The sequence below is a fragment of the Hirsutella rhossiliensis genome (genome assembly GCF_020360975.1).
Source record: "Hirsutella rhossiliensis strain HR02 chromosome Unknown scaffold00021, whole genome shotgun sequence".
In the NCBI taxonomy this organism is placed as follows: Eukaryota; Fungi; Ascomycota; class Sordariomycetes; order Hypocreales; family Ophiocordycipitaceae; genus Hirsutella; species Hirsutella rhossiliensis.
The window spans coordinates 758,754-778,409 of NW_025408687.1; the positions used below are offsets into that span (position 1 = coordinate 758,754).

Genomic DNA, 19,656 nt, shown 5'->3' on the forward strand with positions numbered 1-19,656 from the left:
AGCAGAGAAGCTTGAACTGAGCACAAGACATGGCAAAACCGGGGGGGGGGGGGGGTGAACGAACACGACTTTTTTTTTCTCTCGCGCTGCCGCCGACCCCGGTTTAGCCCGGGCTCAACTCGTACAGGTACAGGCAGTTTTCAGCGGGCGCTCCCTGCTAGGCCGATCTGGGCCCACAGAGACCCAGCAGCTCGACGAGGCGTCGCCATCCAGCTGCGCTCCCCGGTCACTGCCCCAGACCATGGCGACTATAATTACTGGTGGTACTGTACGGCACACGCGCCTGGCTCGGGGAAGGACATGATTGCCCGTCGATGGCGGCAGAGACTCGGGCTCGACGGTCATCGAACGGGACAGAGAGGACGGCGCAGGCCCTGCAGTACAGGACGGTGCATCATGCTGCATGTATGTACTCCGTACCTCGAGAGACAGAAGTGCCTGTCTCAGCGTGTCGGTTCGTGCTGTGCTGGCGCGCGCGCGCCAAGAAGCCGCATAGCATCCCAGGCAGCATCCCAGGCAGCATCCCAGGCAGGCCGGACGAGCTGTCGGCCTGGCACTGGTTCGCCAGTCGCACCGCAGCTGAAAGGGAAGCATGTCGGTAGACCCGTCGTCCGGCCGGGGTCTGGTGCAAGCTGAGCATGCGACAAGACACGCCGGCCACCTGTCAAACTGACTTGGGCCTCTCTGTCCTTTTGGTCATCCGAACAAACATGTCCTGAATGTACTACCTAACAAGGCCAACCAAAAGGACTGCAAGTACCTCTGGGCCCAGAGTGGACACCCATCTGGCGTGGCCGCTTGCGTACCTCTGGTACCCCAGTACATGCTTCGGGCAGCCCAAGAAAGATAGGGCAGCATTTCCGTGCTCAGCTTCGATGGCTGGTACCAGGGCATAGGTACTCGGCCATATTCCGCCTAGTGGTAGTACTTATAAAGAGCTGCTGCTTCAAGTATCTGCTACTAGTAACAGAGGGTGGAGGATGCCCCGGGACATGGCCTTGTCTCATCATGTCGCCGGTTCCCAGTACCGAGCAGGCTGTATTAAGCAAGGTCGTAGGGAAGTCTTGGGGTCCTGCTTGGTCAGACAGGTACGTGGAAGTCAAGTACGGATAGGTTATCCGTATCCGTACAGTACTTGGAAATGCACGGTCGGGAAAAGTTTCGTATATCCAATTCAAAGCTGACGTCTCTGCTTCAAGCACTGTATAAATGCTACGCACGGTTGGCTGCCTTGTTTGCTTTTTGGTTAGGCGGGAGATGAAAGTAGGAAAGTATCCCGCACAGATCCAGGAACACAGGCCATGGCTACGGAGTAAGAAGTAAGTTAGGTTGCCTAGTGGTGAGAGGCAAAGAGAGGGTCGAGCAACGTTCGCATGCTGACGGGGCCAAACCCCAGGCGGACAGCCCTAAACCTGTTGCCGGCGGGTGACGGCGGAGGTTGGAATGATTGCCCGTGGTGGTGCGATACGGTGCCGGCTACACTGGGGTCGGGCCGCCACCGCCTCTTTTTAGCAGCCAGCCACCACGACGGGGGAGGAAGAAGAAAAATGTCTGGCCCGGCGCAGACAAGACCCGCCAGCGCGGTCTCGTGGGGTGGAACAAGAGGTTGGACCCTGCCTGCCAAGTGAAAGGACTGGCTGCTTTGTTGATCCTCCTATTGCTGCTCATCCTACTTACATACTAGGTAGTAGGCCAGTTACCGACTGGCTAATAGTGTTAAATTATAAATCAACATAACAACGGCGCAAGGCACACGGCGGCGGGACGGAAGACGATGACGACAATGCGTCTCGTCAACCCACGCTCTCTCTCTCTCTTTCGGGCGCGAGCGACGAGTCGGCAAGACAATGGCGCTTGCATGGATCGAAGTGATACGGAGCACGTACATATGCGCATACATACATGTACAGCAAGGAAGGCATGGAAGGATAGATTACCTTGCCTCGAGCATGAGGCCGTCGACAAGGAGTCGTCCTGTCGGAAATCAAAAAGCCCTGGTCTGGCCGTGGGCATGAGTGTCTCGGCCTCGGTGATGAGCGTCGACAAGCTTTATCACATGGAACCGGGCCTGTATCCCGCATGCACTACAGTACAACAGCACACACCGCGGTGCGTGGGTGTCCTTTTTCGTTATTATGGTGTCATGATTGTCCATGTACTGTACATACAGGCCGGATGCATTTGCGGGTCTGCCCTCTGCACATAAGCGACAGCGGGTGCACATTGTGCGGGCTGCTGCGCCTCGGCCCAAGCTCAGACCAGGCTGTCTGCGCCAAGGAAGCACGGTGCGTGGAATGCATGGCTCGCCACTGGAGGGAAGCGGTCCCATGTTGCTCGCCGGGACACGAGTCACAAGGCTGGGACGACGGCATTTCGATACTCGGGCTGCGCGGATCGGGTTACAGACGGGGTCGCAGAGGGGACGGCAGCTCGGCGGCGGCGCAACACGGCCATGGTTTGGTAATGGGAAGTCCAACTCCGTCGTACTGTATATGTTTACAGTGCTGGTGAAGGGCCCACTGCGCAGAGGCCAGATGCATGTGCGAGGCGGGGGCAAAGCAATATAATAAGCCGACCCTCCTTTGCCGAGAGACGGGCGGCCAAAGCATTCCGTGTGTTGTTGGGCTCTCATTTCATCCTGCCCGTCGGTGACGTGGCCAATGGGGGCGCACGATTCATGGGATGCGAGGCAATCAATGCGAGAAGCCTTGGCCTAGGGCAAGGAGGGAGGGTCGACGGCGGCCTACTATAGATGTGGAGGAGGGTTTTGTGCCTGATTAGGTACGCACCTGCTTCTGGCCTCTACTGTACTGTACTGTATCTACCGTACCTACAGTACGGAGTATCCGTAGATGCCTTGCTAATTACTACCTCTCCGTAGCAGTGATGCACGCCCGACTCCCAGGCACCATGCCTGGGGCCTCTTGTACTGTACTGTACATACTAGCTTGCAATCACTCAGGAGAGGAGACGCGCCCCTTGTTCTCAAACACGAGATGGTAAGCGCCAGCCCAGACTACCAGATGGAAACAATGCATCCAACCGAGCGCAGATGGTTCTGTTGTTGCTATTTCCGTCAGGGGCGTGTTGCGACGGGGTGAGCTCTTTGACTCACTTCCCGGTGGCCAAAGGGGGGGGGCTCCTCCTTACCTTGGTACCTATCTATCGTCCACCTAGGTACTTGTCCATCTAGGTTGTTAAGGTAGGTAGGAGGTAGGTATGAAGCAGGCTCCTTGCCTTTCCTTGCTGTAGGAATGGGTGTACCTACTCGGTGGCTACCTAGGTACTTAGGTACCTGTCTGTCTGCCCACGACGAGCACCCCGCAGGGCAAGACGAGTTAACTTAGTCAGGCACCTCGCAAGGCGCTGTGCCTGGTCGAGCACACCGAGGGCGCGGAGAGCCAGGGCGATAAGGCTTCCGTACCTGCCACAGCAACAGACGCATGCAAAGGCCGGCCAAGGCGGGATGTACTGCGCAGTACTGAGTGTACCTGCCGCCTGCGAAATACCTACGTACAGGCAGGTGGTGCCCGTCGAAGATCCAGTTACCGGAAAACTGGAACGGTCTCGAGGCACCGACAGGTCAAGGTAGGCAACTAGGCATACCTAAGGTAGGTAGATACCTTACCTACCTTGAAGTACCTAGGCATAAGGAGGTAGGGCATATACTGTACCAAGCGAGGTACCTACCTACCTACCTTACCTACCTCTGCTGCACTGGGAGCATGTCCGGACGGACGCCTTGCTTCCAACCACCATCACGAGCCCAATTTCCACTGCAGCGAGGCCTGCACGAGAGCTGCAGGACACATCGATCCCTTGGCTGCTCCACTGCTGCTCCCGGCCTCCTTGATCGCTGATGCAATTAAGCTTTGCTCGCGTTTGCGGACTCGTCTTCTTTCCTTCTTCTTCCTTCCATTCCGTGACCCCCGAAAGCGCTCCCTTTGTCTCGGCCACGACTGGAACGAGGAATTGGCCGAAACGCGCGATGCGAGCCCGCCATCGGAGCCATCATCTAATCTAAACTTGGCACACAGACAAAGCTTCTCCCCACACAGCATGACTTGCATACAGCACGCGATGCATCATACATACATACCCACTGGGCCCTGAGTTGCAGCATCGCCAGACAATGCTCTCCATCGCCTCTGTATCAAGGACGTCGGCCGTGCTTGTCATGGACCAATAATGTAACAGCTTCCCCAGCCTCGCCCGGCGGCTTCTTGTCTTCGCTAGACCAAGGGGGCACAGGCCTCCGACATCATCGTCGCAGCTGCCGGTAGCGCAATGGCCTCCGGCTTGGTTCTAGCCGCCGTGCAAAGTGTGTTTGCGCCAGCCGGCTCCACCCTCGGCACACCACCACAGCTTGAAACCGCCCAGGAGATAGCCTTGCAACGACAAAGCTCCATCATCGCCATCCCGGCCTCCCTTCACCTGGCCACTGATGCCCTTTAGCCTCGTCTCTCGTCCACCCGCACCCAAGCATCCCTGTCCTCGTCGTCGCAATGGCTCCTCCGAGCCCGAGAGGCCGCCCCATCCGAAAGTCGTCTCTGCTCTCCCTCGACGATGCCCATCATCACTATCCCCTGACCACGAGAACCGGTGCCTTGGCTTCGCTCATCCGGAGCCGCTCCCAGCAGAGCCTCACCGGCTCCTGGCCCCCCGCTGCCCATCGCCATGTCCCCGACGACGATGAATCGGCCATCTGGATGCGCCATGACGACGAAGATATCGAGAGGCTGCTTCGCGATGAGACGCGCCTCAGCCAAATCCTCAAGGGGCCCCAGGTGCGAAGCATGAATCTGATTGGCAAGAGCAACCCTCGCTATCGGTGGGAGCGATACTGGAAAAACGAGGACGAGCTCAAGGCCATGAAGAAACCAATGTGAGACCGCGCCCTCGCCGCCAGCACCATCCCGCCACTGACCCGCAAAGCCGCGAGTACTATGAACGTACAAACGAGCTCATCCAGCAATACATGTACATTGACTGTCTTCTCGACTCGTCCATTCCTCACGACTTGCTTAATGAGTATTCGGCCGAGCTCGAGGCCTCGGCCTTCCGGCCCCTTGACGTCCCCGCTACCATCAGCGAGGAGCCCAACCTGTCTCAATCCCTCTCGACCGCTTCTCTCGACCGCCAAGGTCCCGACTCGTACGGCTCCATAGCTCCCGCCCCCAAGGACAATGGCCAGAACGGCGCCAAGCCGCCTCTGCCCCAGAAGCGAACTCCCAAGGACATCTTCCGCTCCTCGGAGAGCATGCCGCTGCTTCAGCACGCCGATGAGGAGCCCTTTTCCCCGGCGCCCGTGCCTCGGACGGGAGACAAGGGTCCGAGGCCCAGCCTGTCATGGCTCGAGGACGGCGAGGTGGACAGCGACGACCCCATTGTGACGCTGGCCATCTGGGTGAACCTGGTCGCCAATGTGGTTCTTCTCATCGGCAAAATCGCCGTCATCATCTCCGTCCCGTCCATGTCCGTCCTGGCCAGTCTTGTCGACGCCACCCTCGACTTCCTCAGCACCGCCATCGTCTGGACCACCACTCGGCTCATCTCGTCGGGCCACAAGGACCAGCACCGCTACCCTGTCGGGCGCCGCCGGTGAGTCTAACATGACCTCGGTCAACGCGTGCACACTGGTTGATGCATTGCCGTCCGACGCTGACCATCGTGCTCACCAGCTTGGAGCCTGTGGGCGTCTTGGTTTTCTCCGTCATCATGGTGACGTCCTTTGTCCAGGTCGGGTTGCAGTGTATACAGCGTCTGGCGGGTACCGAGCACGAAATCATATCCCTTGGCCTCCCGGCCATCGTCATCATGGTCACCACCATTGTCATCAAGGGGGCGTGCTGGGTATGGTGCCGCCTGGTCAAGAACTCGAGCGTCCGAGCGTTGTAAGTCGCCCGCGATGCTGTCCTCACTCGCGTACGCAGCAGTAATGCCTGACCTTTGCATGTGCAGGGCCGACGACGCCAAGACGGACGTCATTTTCAACATCGGGTCGATCCTCTTCCCCATTAGTGAGTCCAAGCCCAGGTCCACGTGCATGGTGCCGGTCGCTGACGCGCTGCTTGCTCCTGCAGTCGGCTTCTACGGCAAGATTTGGTGGCTCGACGCTTCCGGCGGTCTGGTCCTCTCCCTCGTCGTCATCTTCACATGGAGCCAGACGTCTGCACACCACGTGCGCAACCTGACGGGCTTCTCGGCGCAGCCCGACGAGCGCAACCTGCTACTCTATCTCACCATGCGCTTCGCCACCGCCATCCGTCGCATCCAGAACCTGCGTGCCTACCACGCCGGCGACAAGCTCTTCGTCGAGGTGGACATTGTGCTGTCGGCAATCACGCCGCTCAAGGACAGCCACGACCTGAGCGAGGTTCTCACCTACTTCCTCGAGTCCGTGCCCATTGTGGACAGGGCCTTTGTCCACGTCGACTATGCGAGCTACAACGCGCCCACGCACATGCTGAAGCAGTCATCGTCTTGAGCTGGCCGTCCGAGTCGGTGCGACGGAGACGCTACATGTTAAACAGCGGCCAACCATCTGGGAGTTGGCATCTCGCATCACATTCATTACAGCAAAAGGGAGCGTGGCTTCATGTAAACGCAAGCGTGCTTTTTTTTCTTTGGTGTTATTCTCCGTGTTGGAAAACTGGGTTGGGTCAAGAGGATAGAGGCGCACCGCGCGCACAGCAAGTAAAAGTGTACAGGCCCTGCATTGGCTCGCAAGAGGATGGCAGAGGCGGTAGAACAAGACATGTACAAACAAAAATGGGAGCCCGCCCTCGTCAGTACGGGATGCCGTTGGTTAAGAGCTGAAACTGGTCGTAGATGCCCGTGCTGTAGCTCGAGAAGCTCTTCTTGATGAGGTCCTTCATAAAGTCGGCCGCCTCGCGCTCGGTCCTGTCGAGGACGAAGCGCTCGCGGAAGTGCTTGACGCTCTCGGGCTTGAAGCACGGCAGGCCGCTGTCCATCATGAGCAGGACAATCTGGCTGAGCTTGTCGCAGTACTGCCTGCTGGCGAGAAAGGCCTTTACGCAGAGCTCCTCGAACCACTTGAAGCTCTGGTGGTCCGTCGAGCCGCCCATGACGGCCACCATTTCGCTCGTCAGCTTGAAGGGGGCGCGCTCAAACTTGATGCCGCCGGGCGCAATGTCGAAGCAGAAGCCAAAGTCAATGTGCAGGATGTGGCCGGCGTCGTCAACCATGATGTTGCCGTTGTGCCGGTCCTTGAACTGCAGCAGGAACGAAATCACCGAGTAGGCCGCCATCGACTTGACGAAGTTGTTGCGCGCCTGCTGGAACCGCAGCGAGTCCTCGTTGCCGTACTTGGACACAAAGTAGTCGTACAGCCCGTTGACCGCCTCGCGGCCCAGCATGTCGCGTGAGATGGAGTTGGGCAGCACGTCGATGACGCCGCACCCGGGAGCCGTCGCCGTCACCCGGTACGGGAACACATACACCTCGAGCCCCACGCTGTGGAAGATGCCGCGGAACGCCGCAATCATCTGCAGCGCCAGCACGTCCTGCCGGCAGTCGTCGCCCACCTTGAAGATGGCCGACTGCCACGCCTCGACCATGTTGTCCTTGGCGTCTTGGCCCTGCTTGCTGGCCTCCTCGGGCAGGACGCCGGCATCCGGGCCGCCCGTCTTCTTCTTCCTGATGCGAAACGTCGCCATGTAAGGCGCCTTGGCGTGGCTCTGCAGAGGCTTGCCCGACTTGCGGTCGATGCCAATGACGACGCCGTCGGGGTTGCTGGGCAAGTAGACTCCGACCTCGACCTTGATCTTGCGAAGCTCCTCTTCAATCTTTTGCTTCTTCTCCGGCTTCGGGCGCCTGATGAGCGGCTTCAGCTTTCCGGAAATCCCCGTTACTTCGTCGAAGAAGGCAAACTCGCGCTCGTAGAAATCCTTGTCCTCGGCGGCGAAGCTGTCCACCATCTTCTCCATGACGCTGTCGAGCGTTGGCTTGATCTCGTCCGGCACCTGAGCGTCGTCGTCCTTGTACGAGTTGGCCTTCATGTTCCATATAATTTGGTGGGCGAATAATTGGGAAAACTGTGCCGTCTGGAGAATAAAGCGCTCGACGTATCCCAGGGTATCATATCTAAGTGTCTGGACAATCTGCGGAACATAGAAGAACGTGACATCGATCGAGTGGCTCTCGAGCGCCCGCATCGCGTATTGAATGAGGAACGGGTGGTCCTTGTACGCCGGCAGGAACATGCTCACAGCAGTGAGCGGGTTCACGGGTTGCCAGTACAGGAGATGCTTCTCGACGGTCAGCTAGCGCTAGACGAGTTTCAAATCAACTTTCACTGACCTTCAACTGCAAGTTGACGTCGTCGGGGAGATGCCCGCCAAACATGAGAGCCAAAGCTTCCGGCTCCGACACTGCCCTCTCGGGCTTGCTCAGGAGCAGCTGTCTAATCTCCCGGTGGAGGCGAGGAAAGTGGAATCTTGTCGCCAGCTCGATAGCAATGCAAGGGTCCTGTTCCCATGCAGTACCAGTCAGAGACAGCAGGGAGGTCTCCACAGTCGCCTTTGATGCGTTGAGGAGTGAGAAGTGGCTGCTATGCTGGTTCAACGGACTGATCCATACGTTCAGTCGCGCCTGTTCGTTCTCGAGCAGGAGCTGGAGCAGCTGCTCCTTTGCCTGCAGAGACTTGACGTTGCCAATGGTGTGGGCCCCGATGAAAGACACGACCTTAAGGGCAGCGAGGACGTCCGAAATCAGGCGGACCTCGGTTTTCAGTTGCAGGACGTTGCTGCCATACGACCATCCGGGCGAATTCCTGAACCAGCTGAGGCCTGCCGACAGGATCTTCTCCTTGAGTCTCCATTGAGCAGTTGCCCCAATAGTGGTGCTAGTACGTAGCACTTTCAAGCCGAACAAGACGGTCTGGAAGTGCAGCTCCCTCGCCATAGGGTGGGAGGTGGAATCTTTGATAGCATTCATTGTGAGATCCAGCATGCGAAGGAAGACTCTCTGGGTGTCGCCACTGCCCAGTCGCGTTGCGTTCAAGTGGCTGCTAAAGAACTGCAAAAGGCGCGTGTGCGGAGAAAGCATATCATGGATCGACTGTCTTTTCTTGGCTAACGTCTCGAGCTCGCTCGGCGCAAACTCTTCCCTCTGGAAAAAGGGATCCGGGTGCGTCAGCGTCGGATCAAACAAGCCGACTTTTCGAGTAATCGTAAACTCCCACTGCTGTGCGATGCTGCTCAACAGCTTGGGCTCCAGCCTCGGGTTTTCGTTCATGACGCCCAGCCAAAGGGAGACGCCAAGCTTGATGGACTGCTTGGTGAAGAGAGAAAAGGGTATGCTGACGAGATAACGAGCGACAGCAGACTCGTCTCTCGAGCTGCGGCAAAGCAAGGCCGCGGCTCTCCGCAGGATATCTCGCACTTCGTTCAAGGACGGAGCTTTCTTGCTGAGGATCCTAGCCTCAACGTGAGCCAGCGCAGTGGAGGCATTGGCGCTGTCCGTCACCGACGACTGTGACAACGTCGGCCTGAGCTTCAGGTTGGCGAGAGCTATTAGCTCGTTGCCGGTATCAGGCAGTGTCTCTCCGTAGCGGTACTCCTGACGCGTCGTGTATTGCGCAATCAGGTCCGATGCTGTGTTGATGTCGCAATCCCCGACCCTACCCAGAGACTGCAGTCTGGTATCGGTTGATGGGATGATGGACCCAAGCCCGAGTGCGAATGATCTTCCCAGTGAGATATGGCCGTACGCGCCTTCGTCGTCAAACTCGGATAGGTACGTCTGCAGCAGGCCTTTGATGTCCAGGGGTGCAAGGCCGATGGCGGCGCTTACCCAAATCTTTGCCTTTCGATTTAGTATGTCCAGCGTCCAGCGTCGATAGTCAAAGTCATCCGAAAGCTCTACTGTGACTTTGCCAAGCTCAGAAGAGAATGTCGACCTCGGCGTGTACAGATCGGTTTCGGCTTCGAGGCAGCTGGACCACATGAGGGAAAGGAGCTCCAGCAGCGCAAAGAGGGACGACCTGTAGCACAAGACCGAGGGCACATCCCGGATGATTCGGTCGGCGCATTGCAACGCGGCCTGCTGCACACGCTCGATCCGATGGCAGCACTTGCAAAAGATGGCGGCAAGCTGAGTAGCCGCATACTGCGCCGAGAAGGGGGGGTCGGCGCCACCCAGCGTCTTCTTGAGATACCTATCCACAACGGCGGAAGCGATGCCTTCCATGGTGCCGCTGACTTCGCCTTTTCGCATGCTGGGCTCCAGGAAATACGACAAGACCTTGGTGCAGTCTCCCGAGTCCGCGCGAAGGCTCTCGACGAGATACGCCGCTTGAAGGAAGATGACCTTTCGGTAGCTCAAACTCTTAATATCAGCCGCCTTGGTCGGTATGAGTTCGCTGAGAAGCTTCTTCTGCGTGGCCTCCCGCTCATTGGTGTTGCCTCGCCGCAACACGGTATTGAGTTCGATGTCGCTTTCGACTTGCTCGCTTCGCTCACCGGTGATCAAGGGCGGTGAGTGAACTGCAATGGTGCGGAGCTCGTTCCAGTACTTCTTGCCGCGGTCCGTACCGGTCGTGAGGCCATGTACGACAATGTTGAACCAAGCATCACGGAGAAGAGAGCGGGCCTCGTCGTCTTCGATGGGTCCGGACGCAAGGTCGTTGCTGGCCATGAACACAGCCAGAGGGCGCAAGAGCTCTCCAATCTCTTGAGCGACGAGTTTGACATCTGACTCTCGGGTATGGCTGGACGATTCCACGTCGCCAAGAGAAATGATGCTATCCAGCAAGTGCTCCCAGTAGATGTCAAACAGCGGAGAGTCGCGTCTCAAGTTGGCCGACACATGCGTCCTGGCTTTCATAACCTGCACAGCGTGTAAGCAGACGTATGGATTCCCGCCCGGCGCCGGGTACTCACGGCCGCCAGCAAAAACTCCTTGTTCTCGACGATTCCAATGTGGCATATCCTGCTGTACATCTTGAGCAAAGCGCGGAACTCAAGCTGCCCGCCCATCAGGGCCAAAGTTGCGGCGCCAGAGATAACGTGGGCATCCACGTCGGCGTTGACCTTGTCGACCTTTTGCAGGAGCATGGACTGCGCCAAAGCCGTAATCTTCTCGTCTTGGCACGCTGTTGCAATGCCGCAGATGGCCTGCACCACATTTCCATATACAATCGCAGTCTCCTCCTCGCCATTCATCTGCAGTGAGATGGAGCTCCCTGTGGAATGCCGGCCGGCGTAAACAGGAGGTATGGCTTCGCCCGCGGCAGTGCCGTTAGCCTGGCCGTTGGCGGCTATGCCGTCCGATACAGGGCTGAGCACGTTGCCGAGCGTGTAGAGGGTGCTGATGACAGCGTCTTCGGAGAGCGTCTTGAGAACAAAGGCCAGACTCCTCGATGCCACGCCGACGGTGTCACCACGAGGCGCCGATTGGACAAGAAACCTGGGGAGAACGCGGATGACTGTCGAAGAAACGGCTGGGGCAATGCGACATATCAGAGCGAGGCATCGTAAGACAACTGATGCCAGAGCATTGTCCGCCATCTGCGTCGGATCCTCGAGCGTCTCTTGCAGCCAGCCCATGAGGACGTCTACCTCGGCAATCTGGTCATTAAGCAATGAACAATTCAGAAACGTAATCATGGCCGCAGACTTGACGGCATAAGCCAATTTCTGCTGGTTCGGCGATCCGAGCCGAACAAAGTCGGCGTCAGCCTCAATGTAGTCCATCTTCTCGACCGCGAGGCCAGTATATGTCTCGATGGCTTTCAGGTCACTGTCGAGGAAACGGTCCGGTTCTGACTGGCCGTGCCCGCCTTCGGACATGAGCAGGTCTAACACATGGTTCGCGCGGAGGGTCGGTCCATCCGCAACCATCAAGGCCGCGCTGGAGAGCACCAGCCACATGAAGCTACGCTGGAGGAGCATGGCCCCGAGTGGCCGTCCAGACGATGCGTAATGGCGCAGAAGTCGCTTCCATTCCTTTGTCTCTCGGTCCTGGCTATGGGAGTTTCGAATGGTGGACAGAGAGGTCTCGAGCGCAACGAGGAACGGCTCCGAAAGGAGCTGCTTGAGCTTCTGAATCATCCCAAGCCGGCTGCCAGCTTTCCAGAAGTCGGCCTGTGCAGAGGCCGCATCTAAGAATCCAAGCAGAGCGAGAGCAATCGTTGCCGTGCGAACAGCATCTTCCATGGTTGGGTTTTCGGGGTCGCCAACCTGCGAGACGACGGTCTCGATAACCTTGCCGCATGAGATGGTGAAAGCCCAAATGCCGTCCGCAACTGTGTCTTTGAGATCCCCGAAGTTGAGCCCGAGGGCCAACAAGGCTCCGGCGACGTGGAAGGCGAGTGATTCGGTCGGAGAGGGCTCGATCCTACGAAAGAAGGGCGACGGGACAAAGGCTTGAGAATGAGCCTCGAGCATGTAGGGGATAAGCTGATAGGAAAGCCTCTGAGCGCTCTGGCTAGACTGGATGCTTGGCGCCGACTTGCACAAGGCCAGGAGAACCTCGAACTCGCGAATAGACTGGCCGAAATCAACATCTGCTCACAGGTTCGCCGTCGACGGGGAGGGGTCACTAACCATGGGGACTCGGCCCAGCGAGCCCGCCTGCTTCGCGCCGGGACCTCCATGAGCAATGTCCCTGCCCCGGGCTCCGGCGTGGCATGCCCTGCAGAGCTTGTCGAGATCGGAGCGGTCGAGCGCGGTGGTCGAGCTGGCCGCGGACAGCGAAGCTATCTTCTCGAGCGCCTTGGCGCGGACGTCACGCATGATTTCCTGTTTCTCTAGGATCGTCAAAAGGAGCGCATAGACAGAGGACAGACGCAGGAGCTCGAGGAGACGCTCGAGACGATGCTATGCTGCTTGGCCCCCTTTGAGAGACGGGAGTTCTCGTGTTGATGAGGTGAGCTTGCCAGAAGCCAGGTATCGAACACTCCGATTGGCCGAGCCCCTTGGCTGCAGCGCTAGCTTAGTCATTCGATCTACCCTGGACGTGGCACAGAGCTACTGTTACTGGACAAGGCTCCAGACCTGACGCGACGACTTCAACCGCCTCGAGACAATCCATAAATCGCTCGTCCGTCTCGCTTCCGTACCCACGCATCACCGGAGCTATCAATCTCGGTAGCCATCTTGCGCAGCATCCCACGCAGCTTTACCCAATCGCCAAGATGGCCGCCATGTTCAGCCAGAACCCGGCTACGGAAGGTCCCGGCTACTCCTTTTCCGATGCTCTCAAGGCCAACGGCGAGCCGAGAGAGCACCGCTTCAACCCGTAAGTATCCCAAGGAAAATCTCTCTGCCGTGGCCGAGCTCACACGCCCTCAGCTACACCGACAACGGCGGCTCCACGCTCGGCATCGCAGGCGCCGACTTTGCCATCATGGCCGGTGACACGCGCCACACGAGCGGATACAGCATCAACTCTCGCATGGCTCCCAAGGTGTTCAAAGTCGGCGGTTCCACGTCCTCCCAAGAGGATGCCACGATAGTCCTGTCGGTGTGCGGCTTCGCTGCCGACGGCGCAGCCCTGCGTGACCAGCTGGACACCGTCTGCAAAATCTACCGATATCGCCACGGCAAGCCCATGACGCTGAATGCCTGCGCTAAGCGTCTGTCCACGATCCTCTACCAGAAGCGCTTTTTTCCCTACTACGTCACCGCGATGCTGGGCGGGCTCGACGAAGATGGCAAGGGAGCCGTCTACTCGTACGACCCGGTCGGCAGCTACGAGCGTGAGCAATGCCGCGCAGGGGGCGCGGCAGCCAGCTTGATCATGCCGTTCCTGGACAACCAGGTCAATTTCAAGAACCAGTACATTCCAGGGAGCGGGACAGGCCACGACCTGCAGGAGCGAGAACGCCACCCGCTGTCGCGGTCAACAGTGGAGACGCTTGTCAAGGATGCGTTTGACGGTGCCGCGGAGAGGCATATTGAAGTCGGCGACGCCCTGCAGATGATGATCATCACCAAGAACGGAATCGAGGAGACTGTCTTGCAGATGAAGAAGGACTGAGCGGGAGGCGGCTTTTGTGAGGTAGCTTGCGTGTATGATAATTGCCTTGGAGAACGGTCCTTGATAAAACTTCGTGTCCGTCTAGCCTACTCGGCGTCAACAGCTCACCATGAGCATACCACGACTGATAGCGTAGCATACTCTGAGCGGTTACATGTGAAATCAGACATGCGGAAAACGGTTGCCTTGAAATACGTAGAAGCAGGGAAGCCGGGGTCCACCGTTGAAGCTTGACCACGAGCAGCAGGTCTTGTCCACTGGGGGGTGATCCAACTCTGGCGCCCTGGCACTCTGCTGCTCCCTCCTCTGAAGATTGAAAAGCGGCTTGTGCGCCGAGTTGTCCGGCCCGTTGATGGGGCCGGTTCTGGCGAAGAGACGGTTGTGCCGCTTGGGGCTCAGGCTTGACTCTGGCCTCGTTATGGATCAAGTTGACATTCACACTTCGGCTTGTTTTCCCTCTTCTCGCCCCAGTCCAATGGTGGTGGCTACACGGCGACGAGACCACCGGCGGCGAGCACTCAAAACGGGTGCCTGGTGAGCGGCAGCGGTGGCCTGACGGCAAAGAAAGACGACGTATCATTTCAGCGGCGAATAGCCAGGTCGTGCTTCCTGATATACCGGGGAAGCAGCGTGACGATCCGTCTGGCCCTGGGGCTGCTAGGCTATCGGTATCATACGTCCATCCCCGTCTATTCTTGCACCCCCCTGCCGAGCAAAATCTGACAAAGGCCTTCCACATAAGTCCCCTGCCTTGCAGTAGCAAGCGCCATGGCAACATAGCCTTCCCTGGTTGCATATTTCGGGTGAAAGGGCTCGACTGCAGTCCCTAGCGGTGGCGACAAACTATCGCACATGCTTGAGAAACGGTTGAGACTTTCCAGGCGGCGGGCCGTTGGCCCAGAGCCCCAGACATGCTCTCTGTGCGGAACACACGGGGCAGATGGGTTTCTTTAGACTGCTGGCCAGGCCCTTGACGAGAAAAACACCCAGCCACGAAGTCTAGCCAACCTCTCAGGGCCATGCCTAGGCGGATGGCAGGGACATTGGCAGCATAGGCGGCTGTGTTGTGCTGTCCTCACAGAGTGGAGCTGGCGTGCACACGATCCACGGCAGGGAGAGTTGTGTTTGATATCACCGATGGATCCAGGCCTCGGTGCGAGCCGTCCACCCAGACCATTTGCATGTCGCATGGATACGGAGCATTTGCCACGGAGCATAGGGTAGTGGCGGGCACTCTGCTCGTCGGGCCCAGAGACTCAAAGCGGCGGCAACCTGTCTGTCGTGCCCGACTGCCCGCAGCATCCTACCAAAAGGGAAGTGATCCGAGGGCGCGCCGGCCAATCCACGTCGTGGCTGTGTCCTCATGCGGTATGTATATCGGCGGATTCTGTACCGCGGCGGGCGATCGGGGAGAATGGAACTAGTTGTGCGCGTTTCCCCTGCTCAAAGGTGACGAGTGTTTTATCCGGGTAGTCCTGGTGTTTCGCACACGGCCAGCACGTTTTCCCGGCTCAAAGGCGATGATGGGTCAATTGTTTCTTACATGAACAGAGTGGAGCAACATTCAAAGAAACGCAAGCAACACGTTCAAGGTGTGCTAGGCCCAGGTGATAGATGGTTGAGTGGAATGCTCCAGGGTGAGCATTGCATGCTTCGTTCGACTCGCCTCGACGCGAGCCCTCGACATGGGCAAAACAAAGACATGAATTTGCCATGTGCATTATGCGTGCACGCACCTCGCCAGCCACGATGATTGTCGCGGTTCTCGTCGGGTGTCTTTCCCGTGCCACTCGGCCTTGCGTGGCTGCATCCATCATCCATCGTCCATCATCCCTCGATCCCTTCTCGAGACATACCTCGGCCGTGGCATTTGGGCTTTCCAGCACCCGTGCATGCGTCCCTGATGCGAGAGAGATTGGGAGTGCGAGTCGAGCAGCATCATCACTCGGCCTGGGCTAGTGGCTCCCCCGAGAAACGAGGCTGCGTGTAGCAGGTGTACAGGTGAGCTGCGTCATCGCTGCCAAGGCAGATGACTTTGCCGGCATGTATACATGTATGCAAGGAGAAGATTGGCTTGTGAAGGGTGACAAAGGTGGTGTGGTGCATGGTTGGGGGCCGTTCACAAGCCACAGCGCCGGGGGGTAGCGCAGGGGGCTGACGTCTCAAGCTGTTCGACAATGACGACATGGCCCGGGCGTGCAGGCATGGAACCTTGGGAAAAATCAGGATGCATTTGTCAAAAACCGCCTTCGACGCTTTTCTCCATGACCACGACGTCATCCCGCCAGTGGGGTAGCGGGATCCTTGGCGCCTCTCACTTCATTCACTGGACGATCAGCGCCCACGACGCATTGTGGACATGCCAATTTGGCGAAACGGGTTCCATCGAGAAGAGCAAAAGAGTCCACGCCCAAGACGGGGTGCGAATAGCTAAGCTGTTCAGCTGTTGCACCGGCCGCTGGTTGTAGGAAGTGTTCCGAGTGGTTTGTCCCCGGAAACCGCTCGAACAGCAAGTACTGTACATGGTAGAAATGCCAAACTCACCCCGGGAAGGCCCAATGATCAGTACTCTGCAGTGCTGGGCCCAGAACATCAGGGCCTGCGATGCTTGTCCATCTCACCTCAGATTGTCATAACGCCGACAACGTGGGGAGAATGTACGAAGAGCTCGGCTGGTACAGTAAGCCACGAGGAAGCCCAAGTCCTGAGCGGGACTACGGATACGTCCAGAACAGAGTCAATGTCGCTCGGGTCCTGTGGTTTCCGATGCAGCAAGGCCAGGTACTCCCGAGACATGGAGCTACTTTTTATCTCCGAAGCAGAGGTGGTAAGGTGCTACCTGCCTAGTTGCCTAGGTAGTCCGCATAGTTCGTAAAGTTAGTACCTACCTACCTAGGTACCTACCTACGTTAGGTACGGTAGGCTGGCACTGGGTACAGGCTGGTACTAGGTACCCACCTCATGAGCTGGGTAACTGTACCTCTACTTCATCCCTCCAGTCCAGGTAGAATGGCTGGTTCCTTGGGCGGTGATGCAGGGAGAGCTTGCAGTCGCGGAACCTGAGCCATGACCCTGCAAGCCGTGCCCAAACATACTACGTAGGCAGGTATGTAGGTGGTGCTCGATTCGTGGGGAACCCGCAAATACCGTGGAGCATTGCATAAATGCCGTGCCGATGCAGGCAATTCTCTCGAGATCTGGAATGTCTTGTCCATGGCCTAGGCACTCGGTGCGGCTACGTACTGTGCCTGCACAAGCAGCAGATGCAAACAGCGGATGCTGGGTACCCAACTGCAACGAGCAAGAGGGAACTAGAGGGTACGCGGCGATGTCGTCGAGGTTCTGCTCCTCTCAGGTCTCAAGCAATCTCACGGCAAGACGACCATGTCTGTGCCACATGGCAAATCCAGATTTCCATCCCAAGTCGTGGTCGCGGCTGATCAGCGCGGCTGCTTACATAAGCCATCTCATTTCGCCTTGGCACTGCTTGTCCTTTGCGGCGTTGCGCCCTGTGCGCTTCATCATGTGCCAGGTGCGTAACTACCGCGTACCGATGATCGTCGGCATGCTACCGAGCAATACGTCCAGACCGAGTTGAAACACCACACGCCCAAACGGCTCCAAGGCCCCGCCCTTGGTGCCCAATCAGAGTGGGCGGAAGCGCGGGTGGCAAAAAGGGCGTCGGGCCCGAGCATCGGTGCCTGGGTGAGGCGCGGACCACACAAACATGCCCTATATCTGACCTCTGCCGCCCGCAGCGATTACGAGCCGCAGCCCCGGCGGCTGCGCGCAAATAGCTCCCCGGTTAGTGAGCTTGGCCAGCTTCTGCTAGCGGGCTAGAGGAGGCGCGAAACGGGAATGATCTTCGGAACGGGCCTGGAGCGTCCCCTAGGTAGGATTCCGGGCATTCGATGTCCCTCATGCTTGGGCGAGGAGCACATCGAATCGTGCTGTCCACGGGCTCGGGGGGGGGCAAAGGCCGATTCCAAGGCTGTCAAGGCTGGCAATGGCGTTTGCAGTTGTCCAAGCCACATGGGGGTGGGAGCAGGCAGGCAGTGGGTGTGCCGGGCCGCCACGGACATTTTGCATCGACTTTCCTTTTGGCTGACAGGGGCTGGTAAGTAGGTACTTGGTGCGTACAATACGTGTACTCGCTGCTGGTTTACTGGTTTATGTGCGCGGCACTGGGTCAGTTGGGCTTAGAGCTTGTGAGCACGCCAGGTACCTACTTACCTACCCAGATGGTACTGACAGAAGAGGCATTGGCATCCGCTGTTGACCTTTTCCATGCATTCAGAGTGGCACTACCTAGTAGTACCTACTACACCGCGTATCTGCCACAAGCACTCCGGCCGAATCCAGGCAGCGGCTGCTCTTGTGCAGGCCATCCGCGCCACAGCACATGTGGAAGACGCCTCGACCCTTGGGCCGCAAGAGTTCCTGGTCAACAGCCTTCCTCGTCGAGACTCGACGAGCATCTCCCGGCCCACACACACTCGCTCAAGGGTCCAGTCGGGTGCAACAAACTCAATCAAGTCGAGATGTGGGTTAGCCGCCAACGGCCCCGTCGCCGGCCTTGATTGGCCTCTCCGGTCCCGTGCGTACCGGTACCATCGATGGCATCATGATACTGTACTGTATGATATTGTGGCCGAGAGTTGGATCCTGGCCAGTGCGTGGGTTATGATGCGCCCGCCACCACGCACCAGCCCTTTGCGTGGCTTACACGTAGCCTCTGCGGGTGCCAGTGGACAGGCAGGCAGGGCAGGGTGTGCGCCCGCGTCCTGTATGTACGTCTGTATGTGTGGTCTGTATGTAAATCAAAAGGGGAGGCTTACAGGGGACCAGAGGGGGGCGACGTTGACATGCCCAAAACCAAATGGACGAACGGCCTTGACTCTCGCTCGTGCAGTTGGCGCCCCCCACCGGGTGGCAAATGTCGTCCTCTCATGGTACTCTGGTTTGATCTCCCTTGGCCGCCCTCCCGCCTCCCGCCATGCCGAGGACTCGGATCCAGGTCCACATGGATTTGCCTCCCCCCCGCCCTGCAACTCTTCAGACATCCTGACAAGCCTCGAGTTGCAGCACCGTACGTACCGTACGCAGCCAAGATTGGCACAATCACCATCGCTTGTGGGACACGAGCAGCCACGTCTGTACTCGGCGCCACTCCAAGCCCACTCCAGCTCACAGGCATTCGACGCTCTTCTCTGTCGATCCATCTGCCAGAGGTGGCGCCGAGGCTTTCCGGGCCTTGTCTCCCCTCTCTCTCTGTGCTTGCCCGGCACTTGGCTTCCATCTCGAGCACTACGGATACAGTACTAGTACCAGTAGTCACTCGCCCGGATCCCTCTGAGAGCCTCCGTGGTCATTCTGCTACAGGCGCCGAGGTACTGGTACATCCCCCCCCGTGGCCCGCCGCTCGTGGAAGCCACCGCCGAAATCTTGTTAGCCGGGGGGTGTGCGTGTGTTTCCTCTGCTCTGCTCCTGAGCCCACACGCCTCCTCCAGCCCTACTATGTCTTACCCTCACCTGGTTTATGTACTGTACCTACTACCTGCCTTATCGACTTACCTCACCTTCCCTTTGACAGACCCGCAATTGTCGCCTCCAGCCCCATCGTCCTCTTTCTTGCATGCACAATCTTACACG

At 58.2% G+C, this 19,656-nt stretch overlaps 3 protein-coding genes across 3 annotated transcripts; 2 read left to right on the top strand and 1 right to left on the bottom strand.

Moving 5' to 3' along the window:
* Nucleotides 1-4,505: 4,505 nt before the first annotated feature.
* On the top strand, nt 4,506-6,487 carry HRG_11621 (cation efflux family domain-containing protein; the record flags this gene model as incomplete). The annotated part of the gene is made up of 5 exons (XM_044870091.1): nt 4,506-4,885; nt 4,936-5,601; nt 5,682-5,894; nt 5,962-6,020; nt 6,084-6,487. The coding sequence occupies 5 exons, from the start codon at nt 4,506-4,508 to the stop codon at nt 6,485-6,487; spliced, it is 1,722 nt and encodes a 573-aa protein (XP_044714988.1).
* A 301-nt stretch (nt 6,488-6,788) lies between these two features.
* HRG_11622 (phosphatidylinositol 3- and 4-kinase domain-containing protein) lies at nt 6,789-12,758 on the bottom strand (the record flags this gene model as incomplete). Its single annotated transcript, XM_044870092.1, has 6 exons — nt 6,789-8,270; nt 8,323-8,490; nt 8,536-9,132; nt 9,181-10,851; nt 10,905-12,512; nt 12,570-12,758. 6 exons carry the CDS (start codon nt 12,756-12,758, stop codon nt 6,789-6,791), a joined length of 5,715 nt encoding a protein of 1,904 aa, XP_044714989.1.
* A 401-nt stretch (nt 12,759-13,159) lies between these two features.
* On the top strand, nt 13,160-14,004 carry HRG_11623 (proteasome subunit domain-containing protein; the record flags this gene model as incomplete). Its single annotated transcript, XM_044870093.1, has 3 exons — nt 13,160-13,263; nt 13,317-13,785; nt 13,840-14,004. The coding sequence occupies 3 exons, from the start codon at nt 13,160-13,162 to the stop codon at nt 14,002-14,004; spliced, it is 738 nt and encodes a 245-aa protein (XP_044714990.1).
* Between the last annotated feature and the right edge of the window lie 5,652 nt (nt 14,005-19,656).